General features: G+C 33.6%; 2 protein-coding genes across 3 annotated transcripts in view; one reads left to right on the forward strand and one right to left on the reverse strand.

Annotated features, from left to right (window-relative positions):
- RB1 (RB transcriptional corepressor 1) overlaps positions 1-24,565 on the forward strand; it is a 160,508-nt gene that overhangs the window by 36,901 nt on the left and 99,042 nt on the right. Inside the window, exons 4-9 of one of the 2 annotated variants that reach the window (XM_027589124.2) lie at positions 3,963-4,082; positions 14,096-14,134; positions 15,127-15,194; positions 18,837-18,947; positions 21,296-21,438; positions 23,576-23,653. In XM_027589124.2, the coding sequence (XP_027444925.2) occupies positions 3,963-4,082; positions 14,096-14,134; positions 15,127-15,194; positions 18,837-18,947; positions 21,296-21,438; positions 23,576-23,653 (559 nt within the window). The remainder of the gene's footprint in view (positions 1-3,962; positions 4,083-14,095; positions 14,135-15,126; positions 15,195-18,836; positions 18,948-21,295; positions 21,439-23,575; positions 23,654-24,565) is intronic. The other variant, XM_027589125.2, reaches the window with a different exon arrangement.
- Positions 27-9,931, reverse strand: LOC113919563 (cytochrome c oxidase subunit 7B, mitochondrial-like). Its single transcript, XM_035726649.1, has 2 exons — positions 9,897-9,931; positions 27-483 (listed from the first exon to the last, which is right to left on the reverse strand). Exons 1-2 carry the CDS (start codon positions 9,914-9,916, stop codon positions 162-164), a joined length of 342 nt encoding a protein of 113 aa, XP_035582542.1. The 5' UTR covers positions 9,917-9,931; the 3' UTR covers positions 27-161.

Genomic DNA, 24,565 nt, shown 5'->3' on the forward strand with positions numbered 1-24,565 from the left:
AATGCTAAAATTAAATAAAACTTTTATTTTTTTTTTTTGAAGGTTTCAAATGTACTTTATTTCTTCAACCATGCCATACTTTAATGGGTGCACAGTGCTTTTACTTGGCATCAATTATGAGTTGGTTTTGCAACAATTCAGTATTACACCAACTGGGATGTTTACTGATCTCTCCATTCCTTTGGGGTGACTCTGCCAACAGGGGACAGGTTCCACTCTATTCCAATTTGTGTTGCTGTATATGCCCATACAGCAATACAGAAAGTGGCTCCACTAGCTAGTACGGCATTACCATATTTGTCATGGAAATCAGGTGTCCTTTTCTGGTGGCTCTGCCTTGCCATTGTTTGTGGAATGCTTTGAACTCTGAGACGACTTAGAGCGGTTCTGACTATGGGAAACATTCTGAAGCTGAAGATACAACGGTGCAACTGTAGCTGCTGCTTTGCTACAACTTCGTCCCAAGTCTCCTTGCAAAGAGCCCTGAAAAACAAAATCTAAAATTAAATAAAACTTTTAAAGGACTTAGGTCAACCAGTGAACTGTCCTCTCCTGGAGCCTTAATGAATGTGTATTTATGTTATAGTTTCTCAAGAATGTAGCAGTTTGTGTCCTGGGAAATTTTTCATCATGTTTCCCACTTTCTAGAACTTTCTCAATTGTAGCTGTTGATAAAATGGACAAAAAGAACAAGGGTTTATAAAGTAGGCTTATTTAGTTTAAAATTTTTATAAAAGTGGTGTGAGTCTATCTTAAAGGAATTTAGTTAACATTTATTGTTTGATTGCTTAATATAATGCATGCATAATTATATATTTTTTGAGGCTGTATATTCAGCTGAGTTTCCATAATTAGTCCAATAATTGTTTGTTGTTGAGCTTATAAGCCTTATAAGAAGAATTTACTAATTTGTTTCCAATAACTCCTGAACTTTATCTTGAGCAGCTTTGTGGGACATCCAGTCATTTCATTTGCAGCATATTTACAAAATCTAACAGTAAATAATTTTACCAGAAAGGTAGTAGTATATGTTTCTTCTCGGATAAAATCATCTAGAATTAAACATAATTAGTATTTTATTTAAATGAGATAAATTAAATTGCTGTATTTTTCAGTAACTCTTTTTCTTACTACCTTTAAATAAAATGTGGAAACAAAGACCTTGTATATTCATATTTAACCTATTGAATTAGAATTGGTTTACCTCTCAGAGATTTTAGTTTTAATTTATTCATAAAATTACTAAGTCAAAATAGTTTTATATAGCTGAAAATTATGTAAATAATTTAAGTAAATTCTACATTAATTTATACATTCATGCAGTAGGTGTTTCAGTGGCCTAGAGGAATGAAAAGGATTGAATGTTTCAGTTAAGATAGAGCGGGTTTAATGGGTCTCTGTTGTTTTACAAGCTATATGACCTAGAAGCGATTGCTTAGCTTTATTAAGTTTCAGTTTCCTCATCTGTGAAATTAGTGTGTGAAATCTGTGAAATCATCTGTGAAATCCTCATCTGTGAAATGAAAATTATTAGCTATTTTATAGAATTATGAGAATTAAATAACTTATAATGAATTGAAAAGTAAGTAGTTCATAGAATCAGTGCTTGTAACTTAACCATAGATATTGATGAGGTCTTGATCTCTTTCCTGCTGTAGACCACCCCTCCATGCCCTTCCCCTGCAAAATAAATAAATAAATAAATAAGAAAGGAAAGAAAAACAGTTGTTAGGCTCTGTGATACTGTGCTAGGTTCTAATGATACAGAGGTGAGAAATAGTCTCTGAGCTCAAGAAATTCATTCCAGTGGGAAGATAAAATTAAACAGATGGCTGCAATACAGTGTTATAAAGCTATTTATAGACTACTAAATAAATATGACAGAAAGGCTATTACATCTTTTATCTCTAAGATGAAAGAATTTTCCTGGCAAAGCTTTTCCTGAACGGAACAACACTTGTAATTGGGCACGTCATAAATAATCTCCCTACAATAAATATAATTATTTGTTACAGCTTTTTCCTAGGTCATCTCTTTGTTCTAATAACTATCCAGGAATGGTATCTAGACCACTGCTGCTTAAATGTGCCCTGGTAAAGGACTTTTTTTTTCAATAAGTCAGGGACTGACGTTTAAAAAGTGTATAATATAAATTAATTATTAGAAAAATGAAAGAAAAAAAATTATACAAACCGCAGGACCAAACTTTTTATTATTATATTCAGCAGGCATAAAATTAGTGTTAAATTGCTATAAAAGTTTTTATATGCTTACTCTCAATTTCTGTATTTATTTAATTGTGGACGAATAACAAAACATATCAATCCATGGAGCACTGCTGTAGAATAAGTAGTTATTTTAGATTTGTATGTCTTAATTATGGCTCTTCATGCCTGCTTTTCATCTCTGTAGCCTTCCCTCTTCTCTTCTTTCCTTCAGAGAAGGGCTGCAGAAGGAATAGAGACTCACTTAAGTTACCCCTAGAAAAAGGTGGCTTTGTAGTAATAATTCAGTTTCCATAGTGCTCCATAGGTGTTGCCATATTATCTCATAAAAACTGGAACTGAGTGTGCTTCTTGAATAAATGCTTTTCTGAGGTTGATTTATTTTTCTCTGAAGGTATCTAGACATTTACTCCATTCTCTTTTCTCTTGTGAGCAGCATCATGATCATCTACTCCATATCATTTCTACTTCTTTATTTGCTGTTCCATATTGCTTGTCATGGCTGCCCCAGTCCCTTCTATGTCACAAGTGCTTTAATGACCTTCTCTTGGGTTCTTTGTTCGCTGATTAGCTGAAGCTTTTATTTTTACGGTTCTTGAGATGAATGTCTGAGTGGTCCAGCCCATTTTTTAGAATGAAGCCTTAACTCAGTTGCTGGAGAGTGTATGGGTGGGTCTGGTGACTACCCTTGAGTTCATTTAGCTGCTATGGTGTAATTCCTTAGACAAACTTGATTAGAAATGAGTGTGTGAGGTGCAGTTGATGATTGCTATGTTTAGTGCCCTATTTTTTTATTAGTGAAAAATGTATGTATTAATATTTCAAATAGATTAATTTTTTATAGAAAACAATAAAGAATGATTTAAAGTCATTATTTAAACAACCTAAACATTTTAATCAGTTTTTCTTTTCCCTTCCCCAACAATTCAGTCCTAAAACCATTGGTGGGGGAAGAAAGTAGGTATGTACATCTGTGGTAGGAGAGAGCATGGGGTGCAGAGAAGGATGTTAGAGCCCAGGTGGGTATTCACCTGGGTGTAGTTGGGGGTGAGGGTCCTGGTATGGGCTGCTTGGTGTGCAGTGTCAGAGATCAAGCCAGGTGTGTGGGTAGCCAGACCACATGTGAAGCGAGTGCAGTCTGGGCTGGGGAGTCAGAACCCTACTAGGGTGAGGAAGATGTCCATGTTGAGGGGTCGGGGCAGTCTAGGATGGGGAGTCAGTCTGAGGAGGAGAGGAGAGTGCCCATGTGGGAGAGTGGGTAACTTTGGAGGTGGAAGGTAGTTAAATGCAGGGCGATTGACTAAGTGAGTAAATAAAGATAAATGGATCGCAACTTTCTCACTATTAAGGAAGAGTTACAAATTTGAAAAGGGAAACATTAGAATAAACTATGTGGTTTTATGTTGGAATTGGATAAATGGATGTGAGCTTACAGTTTTCAAAACATATAGGTATGTGTAGAAATAAATATGTATGTATATGTCTATCATAACAACCCTTTTTTTTGGTATAAATAGAGGTAGGCATAGGTATATACATATAGGGTTGTAGGTTGAGGCTAGTTGATTTTTACTCTTCAAACTAGTAAAATGCAAAAAGTAATTCCTTCCAAGGAATATAATAGTGATTTGGCATGGAGCTAATAAACTTTTGAATTGAAATGTCTATGCTTTGAAAATGAAATAAAATGAATTTTTTCAGTTACAGATTCACTTTTTTCTATTCCTTTCTTTGTAGTGTCTGCAAATTCTTTGATTTACTAAAAGAAATTGATACCAGTACCAAAGTTGATAATGCTATGTCAAGACTGTTAAAGAAGTATAATGTATTGTGTGCACTCTACAGCAAATTAGAAAGGTAAAGTAAAAATTTTATTAGGATTACACCCCAGGGGCGCCTGGGTGGCTCAGATGGTTAAGCGTCTGCCTTCGGCTCAGGTCATGATCCCAGGGTCCTGGGATCGAGTCCCGCGTCGGGCTCCCTGCTCCTTGGGAGCCTGCTTCTCCCTCTGCCTCTCTCTCTCTCTCTCTGTCTTTCATGAATAAATAAATAAAATCTTTAAAAAAAAAAAAGATTACACCCCAGTTTTGCATGTTACTGTTGATGATTAGATTCCATCTGGGAACTATATTTAGTAAAGTTATTAGGTATTACCCCTTAGATTTGTCCCCTTTGCTGTTAGTTTTTTTTTTTATAGGTTCTTAGCTTTCTTTTTAATCCAGTCATATGCACTGTGAATGTTTCCTCCAAAATTGTTATACTGTCCTTTCATATTTCTCATTCGTTTTAACAAACTTTAAGACTTTAGTCTTCTCTGCCAGAGACTTCCAGTTCTCAGTGGAAGAGTGACCTAAATTTAAACTTCTTTCTAATGTGTTATTTAGTTTAGACAGAGAAAAACATACTGGTAGTAGAAGGTGTACATGACCTATACTACCAAGCTATGATTTGTATTCTCAGTGGTGTAAATGGAGACTTTTCATTCCTTTTAACTGGGAGAAAGATGAAATTCAGATAAACTTGGGTTAAGTTTTTAATACACTTTTCATCCAAGTCGCCACTGCCACTGGTAAAATGCCAAATCTGGCATGTGGCTGTTACTCTGTTCATTGTGGGGCTCATTTCACTTGGTGAGAATATATGAAAGTTAATATTTTAGCTAAACAAATAGTTGTAAAGGGAGAGGGAAGAGTATTTTGGGGAGAATGAGTATGGAGATAGTGCTGGAAAGAAGCATCTTCTCAGAAGGATACTTCTGTTTTCCCTTTCCTTCTTTTTCGTTGGTATGTCACTAAAACTTCAGAGGTGTGATGGAGGATAAGAAAAGTGGAGAGAAAAATCAAGATTGGCCTATGGCTTTTGAAGGAATTTTTCTTGCTCCTTGTTTTTAATTGTAATAAGCGCATTGGCCATCATTATTTTCTTTTGTCTTTTCTTGAATAGAGTAAAATCTATTTGCATAAGAAAAAAGGGATTTTTTTTATTATAATAAAAATTAATTTGTACAAGGAATGTAGACTAATTATAAAGCACTTGGAAAACACAGAAGAGCATAAATAAAATATGAATCACCCTAAATTTTAATACTGCAGATAACTAGTTTTCATATTTAGAATATTTCTTTCTTTTAGATATTGTTTTATGTAAATTGTATATGGTATATATAATTTTTCTTTTTTTTTTTAACCTAACTGGGACTTTTCTGAATGCTTCTGTCCCTTAAAAGTTGTTTATGGCCTTTTAACTCATATCTTGGAACTTATCCTAAGAATGTTATCTTAAATACAAAAAAGCTTTAGAAATTTTTATCACAATATTATTTAAGCCAACGAAAAGCTGGAAACAACCTATTTATGCATGACTTAAGTAAAGAGTAAGATATAAATATAATCTAAACACTAAATATTATAAATGTAAAATAAAATTTGCTGAGGAATATTAACAATATGCAAAAATGCTTCTAATATTAAGTAAATATAAAATTTGTTGAGGAATAAAACAATATGAGAAAAATGCTTCTAATGTTAAATAAATAAAGCAGGATATACTGTGATTATAACTGCAGAAAGAAGTTGTATGTATTGAATGAAGTTATGTATTAACACTAATGCACTGAATGACAGTAGCTGAAAAAGAAGTACCAAAATGTTAACCAAGGTTTTGTATGAGTAACTTGCATTTCTAAAGAGGATGTGTTACCGGTATAATAATTTAAGCCAAAACTTCTCTAAGCCAATATTTAAAAAAAATCTATTCTGTAAAGACTAGTACCTCAAAATCTATAATTATCAGGTTATTTCTAGATACAGAATTTTAGTGAGAATGATTTGGAGTGCAATCCTGATTTTTTTTTCCTGCTATAATAAATTTAATTAGATACTTCTAGGTTTTTTGCTTTACTATCTCAGATCAGAAATCTATTTGGATATTTATTTCTGTTTTACCTCTTTCCTTTACCCTTCATACCTTCTAGTGATACATTGTATTTATCATTCTTGTGGGGGCTAAAGGAAGTTAGAAAAGAAAGTTAGAAAGTGGAATATTATATGGATAATTCTGAAGTATTTGAGTTCTTCCTACCTCCCATGCCCTGTGTTTTTCCTTTAGGCCAGTTTTTGTAAAACGCTGGCTATTTCAGATTAGTAAGTAGGGTTCAAGGTCAGAGTTCACAAAAATTTTCTCTACAACAGTATCTGGTATGATGCCCTACCAAAAAAGAGAGGCTCTGGTACAGTTTAATGTTGAAGAGAACGGAATCTTTTGAGTCAGACAGATTTGTATTCTACTCTGGGCTCCAGCATGTACTTTTGTGATCTTGGACAAGTGAGTTACCCAACTTTAGTGCTTAGTTTTCTAGAGTGTAAACGAGTTGATAATGGTGCATACCCTGTTACGTTTTTTAATGTGTTAAATGAGATAATGCAGACAGTGCTGAGTCCAGAACCTATAATAAACATAGTAAACTTTCCACAAATGTTTTCATTTTGTTTTTTGTTTTTCTTAAGTAAGCTCTATACCCAGCGTGGGGCTTGAACTCTTTTTACCCAGAGATCAAAAGCCACATGTTCTATCAACTGAGCCAGCCAGGTGCCCTTCCAGGAATGTTTATAAAAAAAAAAATTTCTGGTGCAGTTTGGGAATTTACATACTATACCCACCTTAAAGAGTCAGACTGTACATTCACAACCCAGGGTTCTTAAAAGTCCTGTATAATAAAACATGTTGAATCTGTTGTGTTTATCATTTCCTAAATGATTAGACTACTAATATATGTTTATATGTATTTAAAATCAGTTAACTTCTGGAAATAGTGTTTGTAGAATATTCTTTAAGAAACTTTAGGCTAGCTATCAGCTGTTTACTGCAAATAAATTAAGAAACTGCAACAAGCATTAACTAAATGGCTATTAGTACTCAGCTATAAGTTAGATGCGGGGGATACAAAATCTAATGATACTATGATTATAGTAAATATAGTAACTAAATTATATTTTTTAATAAAAAAAGTACAATGATGCATGTGATGCTGTATGGTAGAGGATTGTATGTGGAAAGTAGAAATTTCATAGTGGGCAAAATAATTGTGTATGTTTAAGGGCAAGAAGGGTAGTTGTGGGGTGCTTTTGATCAAGTAAAAACTATAGGAGAAGGCAATGTCTGAACAGGTTTAGGGATAAATTCACCAAGCAAAATGTGTAGGAACTGGGACTGCGCTTCCCAGGCAGAGTGATTAGCATGTGTCCAAAGGCAAAGCAGTAGCATGGTGTACTTTGATACTGCTCATGGCTGAAAGGTAGGAAGGGATCAGACCGATAGTGAGCTTGGACTTTGCCCAGCAGACAATGGAGTCATTGCAGGATTTTAAGCTGGGAATGACAGTCAGATCTCACCTTGAAAGATTACTCAGGCCTTTGTAAAAGGGATTTAGAATTTTTATTAACTAGTTATATGAGATAATTTAGTGTTTATTGGCCTTAAAGTGGATTGGTGGAGTTTTTTGTATCTTATTTGTACCTTTTACTGAAGAGCAATTAGGAAAATTAACTGTGATATCAAAGCCTGTTCATTTCAGAGCAGACTGTATGTGTGTGTGTGTGTGTGTGTGTATATATATATATATATATATATATATATATGGCAGTATGCCATAGTGATTATGGTCACTTTAAAAAAGCTAAACAGATCTAAGTATGAATATTACTTTAGTCACTTACTGACTATGTGAGCTAGGAAAAGTTACTTAACCTCTCTCAACGTCAATTTCAATCTAAAATATAGCCAGTAATTCTTTCCTTGTAGGGTAATTGTGAGAATTAAGGAAGACAGTGTTAGTGGTTAGCTCACCTTCCAGCACATACGAAGTGTGTAATAAACAGTAGCTTTTTAAGTTTTTATTTAAATTCTAGTTAGTTAACATGTAGTATAATATTGGTTTCCTATTGGTAGAATTTAATGATTCATCACTTACATGTAACACCCAGTGCTCATCACAAGTGCCCTCCTTAATGCCCATCATCCATCTAGCCCATCCCCCACCCCACCCCTCCAGCAACCCTGTTTGCTCTCTATCGTTGTCTCGTTATGATTTGCTTCCCTCTTTTTTTTTATTTCCCTTCCCCTATGTTCATCTGTTTTGTTTCTTAAATTCCACATATGAGTGAAATCATACGGTATTTGTCTTTCTCTGATTGACCATATTCTGCTTAGCATAATACTCTCTAGCTCCATCCATTTCATTGCAATTGGCAAGATTCTTTTTGATGACTGATAATTGGTAGCTTTTAAAGTTATTTTTACCTTCATTAATGCTTTCACCGAGAAATATAATAATGTAAGCCATGAATTTTAAATATTCTGGTAGCTATATGACAAAAAATTGAAACAAGTGAAATTAATTTTAACATTTTATTTAACCCATATATCCCCAAATATTTCAACACGTATCATTCACACAAAAATTTGTGCGCTGGTGTTCATAGCAACATTATTCATAATAGCCAAAAAGTGGATTATTATTCATAAAGGGGAATAAAATACTATTATATACTATAACATGGATGAACCTTGAAAGCATTAAGCTAAGTGAAAGAAGCTAGACACAAAAGTCCATATAAAGTACACAAAAATCCAAGACAGAATGTATAGTGATTGCCAGGCATGGGAAGTACTGTTGATAGATATGGGGTTTGTTATGGGGGTGATGGAAATATCTGGAATTAGTTAATAATGGTTGTAAAACAAAGTAAATATACTAAAAATTACTGAATTTATACACTTTAATTACATAAATTTAATTAAACATAAAATTAATTTTATGTTATATGAGTTATATTTTAATAATAACATGAAACTAATACAAAAGTTATTAATGAAATATTTCACATTCTTTTTCTCATAATAAGTATTTTTGAATACTTTGGTGTGTAATTTACATTTATAGCACAACAACATTTGCACTAGCCACATTTTAGGTGTTCAGTAGCTGCAAGTGCTTGTGGCTACCATATGAGCACAGATTTATATTAAATGCAATTATCTTTCACTGTATGATAGCATTTTATTATGAGTTACATTAAGTTACAAAATAATTTAAAACAGTGCATCAGACATTAAATATCTTTTCTATAATTATAAAAATTCTTTCTTGATACTATCTGCTTTTTATTATAAGGTAGTAATTTTTTTTTAAGATTTTATTTATTTATTTGAGAGACAGCGAGAGAGAGAGCACAAGTGGGGTGGAGGGGCAGGGGGAGAGAGAGAAGCAGACTCCCCGCTGAGCAGGGAGCCCAACGTGAGGCTCTCTCCCAGGACCCCAGGATCACGACCCAAGCCAGAGGCAAATGCTTAACCGACTGAGCCACCCAGGTGCTCCTAAGATAGTAATTTTCTAACATAAATTTTTTATTTACATATTTTTTGTGACCTCTTTCCTTAGCATATTTTCATGGATCATCCATATTGTAGCATGTTTCCATACTTAGTTACTCTTTACTGTGGAGTATTATGGAGTTCCAATACTTTGTTACTCTTTATTATGGAGTAAACCATTGTGTATGATTTACCACATTTTGTCTATCCATTCATCGGTTTATAAACATTGTATTGTATGTCTTTTAAAGTAGTTGAGAGTATAGAGGAAAGTGAGTGTATATTTATACAGTTTATTACCTTAATTGTCTTGTTACCATTTCTTGTTCTCTTCATTTGTTCCCATGGATTTGGTTTACCATATAGTGTCATTTGTTTAGTCCAATACAGCTTTGATCTCACCCACCTCCTTTGTGCTGTTATTGTCAAATACATCACATTCCTATATGTAATAGGTTCAAAAATATAATTATATACATACCATGTTATACAATTGCTTTTTACATTAATTAGAAGAAAGGAGAAGAAATACTCAGTTATACCATCTTTTATAATAACATAATTACCTTTTCCAGTGCTCTTTGTTTTTTCATGTGGGTATGAATTAGTTTTGGGTTACTTGTTTTCAACCTGAAGAACTTCTTTTAGTATTTCTTGTAAAGTGAGTCTGTTATCAACAAATTCTCTGTTATTGTTTGGGAATGTCGTTATTTCATCTTCACTTTTTTTTTTTAAAGGGCATAGCCGCATCTTTTTTTTTTTTTTAAGATTTTATTTATTTATTTGAGAGAGAGAGCATGAGCTGGGTGAGGGACAGGGGAGAAGCAGGCTCTCCGCTGAGCAGGGAGCCCGATGTGGGGCTTGATCCCAGAACTCCGGGATCGTGACCTGAGTTGAAGGCAGATGCTTAACTGACTAAGCCACCCAGGCACCGCTCATCTTCACTTTTGAAAGATAGTTTTGCTGGATGTGATTCTTGGTTAACTTTTTTTTTCTTTCAGCACTTTTAATATGTAATCCTACTGCCTTCTGATCTTCACTGTTTCATGAGAAGTCAGCTGTTAATGTTATTGGGTTCCTTTATACATACTACATCATTTTTCTCTTGTTGCTTTCCTCATTTTCTCTTTGTCTTTAAACAGTTTTACTGTGATATATCTGGTGTGGATTTCTTTATATTCATCCTACTTGGAGTTTATATTTTTTGGATATGTAGATTAATGTTTTTCATCAGATTTGGGAAGTTTTCAGCTAATTCTTTAAATTAATTTTTTCTGCTCTTTCCACTCCCCAACACTTCCCCACCCCCACCCCCAGCTCTCTTTCTGGTACTCACATTACACATGTATTGGTATATTTTTTGGTATACCACATTTCTGTGAACCTCTTCATTTTTCTTTTTTTCTCCTCTTTGTTCTTCATTCAGCATAATCTCTTTTGACCTATCTTCAAGTTAGTGTTTACTTCTTGTGCCAGTGCAGATCTACTGTTTAGCTCATCTAGTGAATTTTTCATTTTGGTTCTTGTACTTTTCAACTCGAATTTCCATTTGGTTCTTTTCAGATAATTTCTCTTTATTGATATTTAATGGATGAGACAATGTCAGAATACCTTTCTTTCTTCCTTAAGCATGGTTACCTTTAGTTCTTTGGACATATTTATAGTAGCTCCTTTGTAGTCTTTGTCTGTTGAGTCTAGCACCTGGGTTCTCTGGAATGCAGTTTTTTGTTTTGTTTTGTTTTTTGGGTTTTTTTGCCTGCTTTTTTCCCCATGTAGAGGTCATACTTTCCTACTTCTTTGCATATTTCACTTATTTTTGAAAACTGAACATTTTTGATAACACTGTAGTAACTCTAGATACTGATTCTCCTTTCTCTTGGGGCTTTCTGTTGTGGTAGTTTGTTTAGTGGCCTAGCTGTATTATTTCAGTGAAGTCTATTTGTCCCATAGTGTGTAGCCTCTGATATTGCTCTTCAATGTAGCCATTGGGCATGTGGCAGTCACTCTGAGGTGAGTCATTTTCAAGGGGTTCTCTTTGACAGTCTTGTCCCCTGATCTCTTGTTAATACCTAGCTGTTACCTTCCACTAATTGCTGACTGTTTTGCTCTTTTTGACAATACCCCACATCTGAAATTGCTTCACAGTCTGACCCAATTAAATTTGGCTCCCTTTGCAAGAATAGGCTTTGAGGTCAGCCTTGAGGCTTGTTCTTTTTCCAGGAGAGCTCTTCTTAGCTGTTTATTCACCTGGTTCTTTCTTAGGTGATTTAGAATTTAGCTTGTTGCTTTCATAGAACTGCTAGCCTCCTCTTAACTTTCTCACCACCAAAATTTCCATTGTTTTCAATAGCACTTAGCCTTGAAAGTCCCCACACTGTGTTCCAAATATAGTTAATTACCTTGGAGAGAGCTTCAGAACTCTTTTTTCTTGGGGTGCCTGGGTGGCTCAGTTGGTTAAGTGTCTGACTTCGGCTCAGGTCATGATCTCGGGGTCCTGGGATTGGGCCTCGCGTAGGGCTCCATGTTCAGCTCTCCTCCCCTCTCCCTCTGCTCTTCCTCCCCGCTCTCCATTCTTGCTTTGTGTCTCTCTCTTGAATTTAAAAAAAAAAAAAATTCTTTTTTCTTAAGACTTTCCTCTCCCCTGGACATCATTTCTGTGCCACTGCTCGGGAGGTCAGAATGGGGACAATGTCCTCTTCTTTTGGAATGTCACCTTTGCTTTAAGAGTATCACTGAGGGGGTGCCTGGGTGGCTCAGTTGGTTAGGTGGCCAACTCTTGGTTTCAGCTCAGGTCATGATCTCACAGTCATGAGATCAAACCCCATGTCTGGCTCTGCACTGAGCTGAGCATGGAGCTTGCTTAGGATCGTCTCTCTCCTCTCCCTCTGCTGCTCCGCCCCTGTGCACGTGCACGTGCCACTGTCTCTCTCTCTCTCTCAAAAAAAAAAAAAAAAACAAACTTAAAAAGGGGGCACCTTTGTGGCTCAGTCAGTTAGACATCTGCCTTTGGCTTGGGTCATGATCCCAGCATCCTGGGATCAAACCCTGCATAGGACTCCCTGCTCAGCAGGGAGTCTGCTTCTCCCTCTCCCTCTGTACATATTCTCTCTCTCTCTCTCTCTCTAAAAAAAAAAAAAAGTATCACTGAGAAGAGGTAATAGTCCCTGGTCTTCTCAGATTGTCTTTAATGTCTGAAACCTCTGTCCTGTGAACTAACTGGGATAAGAGAAGTCAAGGCCCCAGTATTGACCTGCTGTGCCTGGAAGAGAAGTTTTGCACTATGAGTGGGGGCTAAGTGGAGGAAGGGAGTCCCAGACCCCTCAGCTCCTCTTGCCTGGGATAGACGTTCTACAGCACAAAGCTTGGGATGATTAGAGATGCCAGTCACCTTCCTTTCCCAGAGTGATAGTCCTAGGCTGGGAGCTGGGGAGAGAGGGAGTCCTGTGTCTTGGCTGCACCTGCCCAAGGTAGAGTTTTATGATGCTGAACTGGAGAGGAGGAAGTGAGTTTTGCTTTGAATTCCACAGACTATTTTTGTTTTTGCCAGGAGTTAGTACATTTTCTTGAAAAAATGTTTCTTTTTTTTGCTGTATGCCCTTAGGAGAATTTCCAGAGACTTTAAATGATTTTTTAAATAATTTCAACCAATTATAGTTATTATACTGGGAAGCAGGTCTGTGGAGATTCTAACTCCTCCATTGTCCTAAACAAATAGGTTTTTTTTTTGTTGTTTGTTTTTTGAGATTTTACTTATTTATTTGACAGAGAAAGAGAGCACAAGAAGGCAGAGCAGCAGGTAGAGGGAGAGGGAGAAGCAGACTCCCCACTGAGCAGGGAGCCCGACATGGGTTTCGACTCCAGGACTCAGGATCATGACCTGATCTGAAGGCAGATGCTTAACTGGCTGAGCCACCCAGGCGCCCCAACAAATAGGTTTTATAGTACTTTTAAGTTGAGTTATTTTAGTGAGGCTAATAGTTAAGTAAGCTTTTATGACCTGATCTGGGATTCTAACTAGATCAAGATTTAATTACAAAATGTATTCTGAGTTACATATGCACATAGGGAATCCAGTCCTTTTGTAATTAGATATTACAGTGATACGTGAAATGCCATGTATTGGAAAAATTTACTTTAACTTTTTAAAATAATGTTATGTTTTTTTGTCTTTAAAATGTATACTTTTTTTTAAGATTTATTTTGGAGAGAGTGGGCACATGAGTGGGCAGGGGGCAGAAGGAAAGGGAGAGAATCTCAAGCAGACTCCCTACTGAGTTTGGAGCCCAGTGTGGGGCTCCATTCAACAATCCTCAGATCAGCACATGAGCCAAAACCAAAAGTTGGACACTCAACTGAGCCACCCAGGCACCCCTAAAATGTATATTTCTTGAAATAATATGAAAAAAGCATGATAAAATTGATTTCTAAATCATGAAAAAATTTTTTAAATGACTTTTAAAAAAAGCCATAATGTGAATATAATTATTTCTTCCTTTTAGGACATGTGAACTTATATATTTGACACAACCCAGCAGTTTGTAAGTAGTTCAGAGCAAGTTATTTTTATCTTTCTGGTTTTTTAAAAATTTTTTCTGGAAGAATCCCAAACATGTTGATAATGCCAGGGTTAGTTTAATTGATTATAGCATGCTTTTCATAAATTAAGGTCATAGATTTAAACCCTATGCAGATTATTTATCTTCTCACAAAGAAAATGGTATGAAATATATGCCCTTTACTACAAGGAGAGCTAATAGGGTGGAAGTGGATTCAGTGCAACATATCACCAGTTCTGGGAAAAAGGCAAATTCACTGAGTTAATCTTTTTTGAGTGTCTGTTATTGTCTAATATTGGCATTTTATTAACTTAAGACCAAGAACATAGTTTTTGTGTAAGAGTAAATGTGACAGTATATATTAAAATTTCCAAATTATTTTTTTAAATGTATGATACATGTTCCAACCGTATACCCATGAAAGAGCTCTAGAGATTTTCTTTGGAAACAGAATGAGTAGTATATGAGATTTTCTGCCCCACTGAACTGGTGGTATTAAAGATGATTGATACAAAGGGAAATTATGTGTTTATTAGTTATATTAATCTATTCCAGTTGTTAATATCAACAGGTTATCAAGGCATAGTGTTAAATTGGTAGAGTTATCCAAACCTTTATTTTTCTGCATAAGTGTTGATTTTAATTAGAAAGCAAGGAGCAGAAAAGTATTAAGTAACTGGAAACCAAGTACATCATTGTATACCACTTCTTGTGCATATTTTTAGATTATAATTGAAATATTAAATATTTCCTTTACAAAATATATACTACTGTATGGGCTAACTATAAATATCTTGGTAAAAACACTAACTGAATTGAGACAAATTGAGTTATTTTGTAAATTGTGCATTTAAAATGGATTATATTCTCTTATGCAATCAACTTAGGCCTATAATTTAAAATAAGGAAAAAGAAGAGATGTTTGGAAAACTGTCAGTATAAAAATTTTTTTCTGGTTTCTATTTGTTTACTAGGATATCTACTGAAATAAACTCTGTGTTGGTGCTAAAAGTTTCTTGGATCACATTTTTACTAGCTAAAGGTAAAGTCATTATGTTTGTTACATGTTAATGTTTCAAATGTAATAATTCTTTTGGACTAGGTTCAAAATTTTTTATCCAATTTAATGTTATTTCCCCACACTCACCAGTTCTCTGTGTGGCTTGTCACCTGTTAGCAAGTTCTTGTAATTCTGGCACTGGAAGCAACTTTGGAAATGTCTCATTTCATTTCTGTTTCTAATATCCTTTAAAAATCCTTCTTCCTTCCTTTTTTTTTAAGAATAGTGTTACTGTTTTTATAAATATGGTACATATTCATGATACAGAATTCAAATAATACAGCAAATGCAAAGAAAAATGTAGAAAAATTACCCCAGGCCTACCCATAAATAAATAAATAATCATTAAAATTATATGATTGTTATTTCAGGTATATTTTTATGCATAGAACCTGATAAAAAAGATTGGAGATGTGTGCATTCACAAACATCTAATTTTTTAAAAATAGGATATTATAGTGTAACATGTAAACATACAAATTAGTTTTACTCAAACTTTACAGAAGAAAATAAACAAGAGAAATGGGAGGAGTTGCTTAAATTTAGATAAATGTTTGTCACGTAAGCAGTGTTATTTCCTAAAATATTTCTCTAAGATTATGAAAAAGCACTGTTAAAAAATTAAGGTTAGAATCTTTATTTTACTTTGTGTTTTGATTTAAAGCAATATATATTAATCTGCTTTGAAGGAAAAGAATGTTAGTACAGGATTACCACTCTTCCTGTCACCTCCCCATCCATCACTTTCAGATTTGCTCATTGTATTATCATTACATTATCAAAGATCATAACATTTATATTCCATTCTGTAATTATAATTACTTGTTTAGTTTCAGTTCTGTATGTCAGTGGATTCTAAGCTTATTATCATTCCTCTGTTATAACTTCTCCATTTCTGAGTTCTTTATTTTGATTCATCCTTAGCTGGCTGGATTTTACCAAGAAGGAATTTTTCAAAAAAGGCTTTTTGGCACTACATTCCCTATGTTTGTCATGTTTATGGATCATGCCCATAGTCTTTATACTTGAAGGACTACTTGGCTGTCTACGCTATTCTTGTGTCATATTTGTTTTCCTCAGGACACTGTTTTCTGGCATTGAACAATGCTGTTGAGAAATAGGAGACTAGCTTTAATCCCCTCCCCCACTTACTTTTGAATACTTGATTTTTTTTTTAATTTGATGTTCAATACTTTAACTAGAATATCTCTTGATTTTTATTATTTCATATTAGTTTTTCTTATAACACTGTATCTCTTTTTAAACTGAAGGTTCTGGTCTTCATTTGAAAGACGCCTTAACACAAATTTTTAAATGTTATTCTCTTCAGTTAGGTATTCTATTCTGTTATGTTTCAGGAACTTAACTTTTTTTTTATTTTTTATTTTTGAAGATTTTATTTATTTGACACAGATAGTGAGAGAGAGAGCACAAGCAGGAGGAGGGGCAGGCAGAAGGAGAGGGAGAAGCAGGCTCCCCGCTGAGCAGGGAGCCCGATGCGGGCTTCCATCCTAGGACCCTGGGACCATGACCTGAGCCAAAGGCAGATGCTTAACCAACTGAGCCACCCAGGTGCCCCAGGAACTTAACTGTCTTATGTTGGATTATTTTTGTCCTCCATATTTACTTTCTTTTCTTGTATTATTTTGATCTTTGGTCTTTTTCTCATTTACTGTTTTTGTCTCAAGTCTTCTATTTTGAGCTAAACTATGTTTTTTTATTATTATTATGTTACATTTGTCACCGTACAGGACATCATTAGTTTTTGATGTAGTGTTCCATGATTCATTGTTTGCATAAACTATGTAAATGTGTAATGTTGTAATGGTGTTATTTAGTCCTCACTTTTTCCTTAGCTTTTTGTTGTTGTTTTATATAATTTGTATTTTATTTCTTAGTGCAAGGAGTTGTAGGGCATTTTCTTTTTATAGATTATCTTCCAGATTGGGTTCTCTCTCTTTTTCTCTTCTTATGTTATGAGTCTATTTTTTCTTTTCTTTTTTCTTTTCTTTTGTACGTTTGCATATTCTCTGTGCTTCTTGTCCTCTCTCCCCTCCCCATGTTACTAGGACTTTATGTGGGCAATCCTGACCTGATGTTCTGCTTTCTCCGATGTGGTTGGTGTGTGATGGTCTGTTCTCTCTGATGTAGTGTGAATAAATCTCTTTTCACTCTCTTTGCATTTTATCTTTGGCTAGTTGTGTTCCCCAAAGAGCTACATTATGAATACGGGCTTTTTATTTTACTTACTTTTAGTTAGGGGGTGAGGGAGAAAGTGGAGAATTCACCTGGAATGATATGAGTCTTTGTTGTTCTGAGATTTTTGTTAGAATGAACTCTAAAATAGAACACTCTAGTGATAATTGCATCCTGTTTCTATAACGGGATTGTGTTGGGATTCATATTGGTCTCCAGTTCAGCATAGCACACCGGAATCTCTGTGTTTGTCAGAAAGTTAGCTATCAAAAAAAATAAAAAAGAAAAAACAAAACCAAAAATCCCCCCCAAAACAACAACAACAAAAGAAAGTTAGTTATCGTTTATTTCCTCTGTTTTACCCTTATCCCATCATCAGCAATTTCTCCTCCCTCCAAGTCAGAAGAGGAGGAGATGAGGATCCTCTGAGTCAGTATCTCTTAAATTTGGTGTTGGTACTGACACTTAGCTAGTACAGTTTTTCCTTTTATTTTATTGGGTATTGGAGGAGAATTCTTTGATCTGACTTCACCTTACTACTTTTAGCTGTAAATCCTTGATATCATCCTTTACTTGTATGGTATTTCTTAATACTTCTAAGTCTGTTACAAACATATGTTTGCACTATACCTATGGATCTAAAAAACCTGCCAGATGCAGGGTTATCTGCTTTTTCACATAGTTTCTATACCTTCAGTATTTGTTGGGATTAATAATGGTTTAGCAGTCAGATACCAAGAAGATAGAAAGTGAGCCAAATTAAACTTCTAGAGCAACAAGCAAATATATCATAGCTTATATTTGATTATGATTTGTATAGCTACATTATTTTTTCCTCAGGTATTTATTATATGCATTCATTTTCTCACAGCTCTCCAGTTGTATATTTACTTTTTAAGATTTTTTTGCTAAATAATTACTTTATAGATGACTTTTCAGTTATATGTTAATTTTGTTATTAATGGCTTTGTTTGTGGTAATATTTTGTAGCGTGGTTAAAATAAAAAATATGTGAGGTTTCATAAATAGAATTAAAGATTACTATGTAGCATACTTCAAAATTATTTTCAGAAGTAATAAATTCTATAGCTCTTACCAAAACTGGAAATAAGTTTAAAAAAGCAAAAAACAAAATGAATTTAGACATAGGGAATGAACTATAATAATAATTGCTAGATGTCAAAATCTCATGGTAGACTTATACTTCATTTATTTCATAACTTCATGTACTTTTATTTATATTTTTATGTATTTCAAATCTGAGGTTTTGCAAAACAAACAAACAAAAAATTAAGTTCTTTAACATGCCTTTATTCTTGAATAAATCAGCATATGCATATGCCCATACCCACAATTTTCCCTGATTTAAAGATCTCAATCTCAGTCTCTGATCTGTTACTTTACATTGTAAACCTGTTTTATTTTCAGGGGAAGTGTTACAAATGGAGGATGATCTCGTCATCTCATTTCAGTTAATGCTCTGTGTCCTTGACTATTTTATTAAACTCTCACCTCCTGCATTGCTTAAAGAACCATATAGTAAGTATTTTAAATAATTTATGCATCTCCTACATCATTACTCAGCAGTTGTTTATTTAATGTCAACTGGGACCAAAACATGGTTCTAGAGCTAAAGGAATGATAAAAAATAAATCAGACGTGGACTCTGCCCTCAAGTATTATAGGATATAGAAGTATAGAGATAAAACAAGTAAGCAAATAAGCAGTATGTGACCACTTTCTAAGTGGTATGGGCCAAAATACAGTAAATGCTGTGAGAGTTCAGGAAGCAAGAAAGATTTTTAGCTGGGGAAGACCAAGGAAGACCTTATAAAAGAGGTGGATTTGAACGGAGTATTGAAGGGTAGATAGCATTTGAGTATTAGGGGAAGTTGGGATAGCATATTCCCAGTAAAGAGAAAGTTAAGAGGTAAGGCACAGATATGAATGAAACTTCTTGAGAAAGAGTGGCCCATTCTGCTGGAGGAGATTACCTAATTTGTATTATTGGATGCTATGATTATTATGTGACAAATTTTTTTTTGCATATGAGTTGTAATTGATCTACCTCAGTGGGTGATGAGGTGGGAAGTGTTCTTAAATGAAAGTAACTGTTGCTAAAAAAAATTAAACATAAAAAATTAAAAATAACTCTTGCTGAAATAGATAGCATTAAGCAAAGACAAGTATAGCCCTCTTAGAATGGAATTGCTTCTTTTAAGAGGTGGCATCAAGAGTAGAATTTCAAAATCACTTATATCACAGAAAAATGTAAACTTAACTAAGGCTGAACTGATTCCTTGGTCCTAAAATGATTAAAGTATTAATAATACTAAAAATAATAGAGGACAGATCAAAACATGGAAGTCTCAGTGTTGGTGGAAGTGCTTGAAAAGCTGAAGCCTAATTAATCTTTTTGAACTATAACTTCATGGGAAGTGAGTCTGGAGCAGAATTTTTAAAATGTGTTGAACATCATTTGACAGAAAAAGGTCAATAGCAGAAACCACATATAGAACAGGAGAAAAAAATAGAAAACAAATATATTTTTAAAAATTCTGAATCTGTAAAGATTATATGTTTTTTCTTCACTTTTTTTCAATGTTATAAGTTTACTAAATTGATGTAGGATGTTACTTTAGGTTGACAGGTATTGTTGTTTTGGATTATTAAAGTACATTTTAATTTTCTAAGTCTTATGTTAAAGAGAAACCAGGATGAGGTGATAAATTTACTGAGTAAGGTAAACTTCTAATTAACTTTTTATTATGGAGAATTTCAAGTGAATACAAAAGTAGACGGTAGTATAATAAGCCCCAGGTACTTAAATTACCTACTTCAACATATAACTTATGGTCTCTCTATAGCCCCATCTACTGCCCAGTTGCATCAACTATATTATTTTGAAGCACATCTTTGCATACCATTTCATCCTTATAAATTTTAGTATGTATCTCTAAATATAGTCTTTTTAAAAAGCATAATGACTACCATTGTCACACCTAAAAATCACTTAATAGTTTCTTAACCTAATACCACCAAATATCTAGTAAGTGTTCAGATTTTCAATTGTCTTATAAAAGTGATTTTAAAACTTTTTTTACAGGTTGACTAAATCAGAATCTAAATGAGATCTATATCTTATGATTGGTTGATACACTTTTGAGACTTTTAAAAAACTTCCTTCTCCATTTGTCTTTCTCTTTTTTTCCTTATAATTTATTTATTAAATAATTAGGTGGTTTATTCTGTGGGGTTTCTCGTGGTTTAATTTTTTCTGATTATGTTCTGTTGTATAGTTTAACATGTTCCTGTATTCTCTCAGTTTTCTGTAAATTGTTGGTCAGGCCTGGAGGCAATTAATACTTTTCATACTTAGTCATCTGTTATCTCTTTAATAGCTGAATTCATTTTCAGTTTGAATTGGAAATGCTCAAAGTAATACAGGAGATTTTTTTTAAATCCCCTTTACCACATAATATTTATATACTTTTAAAAAAATTATTTACTATGGTATTAGCTTAAACTTTTAAAATTTACTTTTATAATATGTCTAGCAATTGAATCCATAAATACTTTTTTTAAGACTCTTTAAGATAGAAAACATTTTTTCCCCTTACAGACTGAGTAGGATACATTTAGAATTAGTTTTTAAGTTGGCTGTTTCCCTTGCCTTCTCCATATTTGCCTAATAGCAAAAACTGTTATCAGTACATAACCTAAAATAGATAATCAATAAATAGATGAAACTGTTAGCCTTTTAATGAAGCCTAATAAATAAAAGCAGAATGTTACTAAAATTATTTCTCATCTCCCAAGTTAGAATACTTCATTATTTTATACAGTGGAATGTGCAATTGTTCTTATCTAATTTACCATTTTTACAGAAACAGCTGTAATACCTTTTAATGGTTCACCTCGAACACCAAGGCGAGGTCAGAACAGGAGTGCACGGATAGCAAAACAACTAGAAAATGATACAAGAATTATTGAAGTTCTCTGTAAAGAACATGAATGTAATATAGATGAGGTAATTTAACTTCATGATTTCTTTAAAATGAAGTAGATTTAGATGTAAGTTCTTCCTAACAGTATATACTTCTTTCATGACAAGCTTGCTTTTGTACTTAGTGCCAATTCTTTTGCAGGAAAATATTTAGAAAAAATTTATTTTCATGTTCAGTTATTTTGATTTTAAAGAGAGTAGCTCCCTTACTCAGGAATCACTGAAAAGGTACATCTTTATGGCAGTATTTTTCAAATGAATTTGTTCTTTGATTCCTCTGTGGTTAGTGATAACCCCTAATGTTTTAAAATACCCTAAGAAAACCCTGGTGTTTTGGTTTAATGATAAGTAATATCAGCATGAAGTTTCTGTTCAGCCTATCCGCTCTTTCCAAATATTACACCAGATGAAGTGGCTGGTAGAGAATACACATGAACACCCTGGAATTGCTTATCTTGTTCATAGAATCGGGAGTGTTGGAATTGGAAGGAGTCTTAGGAATAATGTACTCAGCCTCCTTTTAGTAATGAGTAAATGAACTTCCAGAGATTGATAGCTAATTACTAACAGGGCTAGACTTTGGGAAATCTGCTACCAGTTGCTGCTTTCAGTGTACTATGCTGTTTCTCTCATAGATGGTTGTATTGTCCACAGTTCACTACCACCAGATAGCTGTGTGAAATGTTCCATCTTTGAAATTTCTCTGTCAACTCTGGGAAGGAATGGAGGGTGATCTCAAAATCTAGTTTAAGAAATGTTGGAATGATTTATCAGGTTATCTTAATGTTAGCACTGTGGGCTTTTGTCAGTTTCAATAAAGATACACCTGTGGTTGTAGATGTATCAACCTTATACATATAGGTTTACTTTTTTACTTTTCTAGGATCACAAATAATCTCTGCTAATAAGCTCACAAATGTAGTTGAAATATTTTTTTTAATCCAGTCTATTGCTAAGTCCCTCAAGATAATGAATATACATAAATGCAGTTTTCTAATTCCTGGTTGTTAATTCTCTGGGTTTCAGAACTACTTATAAAATTTCATTTCTAAAATCAGGAATAAGTCATTAAAATTTTTTTCATTTTAAATAACTTTTTGTAATTTAGAATATTTATAGGGATTATTTTTAAAGTATAACTGATTAAAAACTATGGTAGTAATTGACATTAATTGACACTTGGTTATTTAGATACAGCATTTTTGGTTATATAACTATTGGTTGGTTACATTAATGGCTATATATTTATGGGTTAATTAAAACTAAATGGTTAACTAGAACTACCTACTTTATAAATACTCCAGTTCAATGGGAGTTAATTAGAAAACAAAATTAATAAGTTACAGAAGCCTAATTCTTGCAACTTACTTTGAAGAAGATATGAACTGATATTATTTCCACCTTAATAAGTGTAGACTTCAAATTTGGAAAAGTTAAATAAGTAAGTTGTTTAAAATTTTCTAACACATTGCAAGTGTAGAACAGGCAGGAATATGACTCCAGGTTTCCTGATTACAGTCTTTATTATCCATGTTAAATAAATGTAAGGTGCTTTGGTATGAAACTGCATCATTCTACAAAATATTGTTATTTGATTTTGAATTGAATTACTGGGTATTCTTTACGTGTGTGAAATTATTTTCTTGTAAAAATAGGCTATTCTCTTGAATTTTTGCTAAAATAATTGACTTGATATTTCCTTAGCTAGCTATCAGATGGTGAGTGTGAAGTGGCCTAAAAATATGCTTTAGGGAGAAATCAGAAACAGTATAGAGAAGAGTCTTGACTGTGATGATAGATTGGGTTTTAATTCCAGCGCTGCCCCTTCCTCCACTTCCTAGCTGTGTAACTTTGGTCAAGTTGCTTAATTTTTTTGAGCCATCTTTTCATCATCTGTTAAATGTAGAATATTGAAGTTGTGGTTTCAATGGATTCTCTTCTTATAAATCCTCTTTCATTAATAGTTCTCTACTATACTTCCATTCTAAGACTTAAAATCTGCCTCACATAAGTTAAAAAGTAAATAATTGAATAATTATAAATAAGTATCACTAGGTTGAATGTAATGTCAGTTAACACTTTCCTTCTAGTGTTAATATATTGTGACAAAGATTAAGTTTTTTTTAGTTTAATGGCTATGTTGTAACTTTATCTTTTTCAGGTGAAAAATGTTTATTTCAAAAATTTCATACCTTTTATGAATTCTCTTGGAATTGTAGCTTCTAATGGACTTCCAGAGGTAATCTGAAAGAAAACTTAATTAGTAAAAAGTTAATGTATTTTGGGACTTTTGGGAGGGAGGAGTAGCTGTCTAGTTTCTTAAAATTACTTTTTATTAAATATTTTTTGCCCAAGGAAAGAAATCTAAGGAGAATTTTGGTGAACCAACTTTATATAAGTAACAGAAAACCCTTTTGAATATATATTCAGATGTATAAATAAGCAGCATTTGTAATTTGCACTAAAAATTGATTTGTACTAAAATTTTTCAAAAATCAAAGTGTAGGCTTTTGAATTTCTGAATGCTGTTATATTTAAATATAACTAAATATGCACAATCAAATTTGATTCTCATTTGCTATGCATCCTTAAGCATAGGATACATGGATTGATGCCATCAACATGATTGGCATTACTGTATTGTGGAGCATCTCTTTTGAATATTTTAAACTACCTCATTTAAAATAAATTCAGTTGAAACAGCTGTGATTATATATGCACACACTTAGTGGTGTGCTATCCATCTATCTGTTTCTTTTCACATTTTGCCTCAAATGTCTTGCTCTTCAATGAGAACAGAACAACTGAGAACTTTATATGGTAAGATGAAATATGTGGAGAAAAGGATGCTTAGATAAATGAAGAACAAGTACTCAGGGATAAAGGAATGTTTTAGAAGTACCTGGCATTAGTTACCAAGACCAAAAGACATGAAATCAGATAGCTAGTTTGCTGATTCTGTGACCCAAATTGGTGACTAGTCCTTGAATTAGTAAACTTACTCATCCAACAGTTATTTATTGAGTGCTTAATATATTCCAGGCGTTGTGCTAGATATTATCCATAAGAGATAATATCTCTTAGATATTATCTCTGAGATAACTGTGAGTTATCACAGTCACTGTCATTAAAGTGTTAGTGGGAGAAAAAC

This window comes from Zalophus californianus, chromosome 3, assembly GCF_009762305.2.
Source record: "Zalophus californianus isolate mZalCal1 chromosome 3, mZalCal1.pri.v2, whole genome shotgun sequence".
Classification (NCBI taxonomy): Eukaryota; Metazoa; Chordata; class Mammalia; order Carnivora; family Otariidae; genus Zalophus; species Zalophus californianus.

Coding starts and splice junctions, on each gene's coding strand:
- LOC113919563 (XM_035726649.1), bottom strand. CDS start 9,916: ATGGTAACAAGACAATTAAG. Junction 484..9,896: donor ATGGTAACAAGACAATTAAG/GTAATAAACTGT, acceptor TTTGTTTTTCAG/GGCTCTTTGCAAGGAGACTT.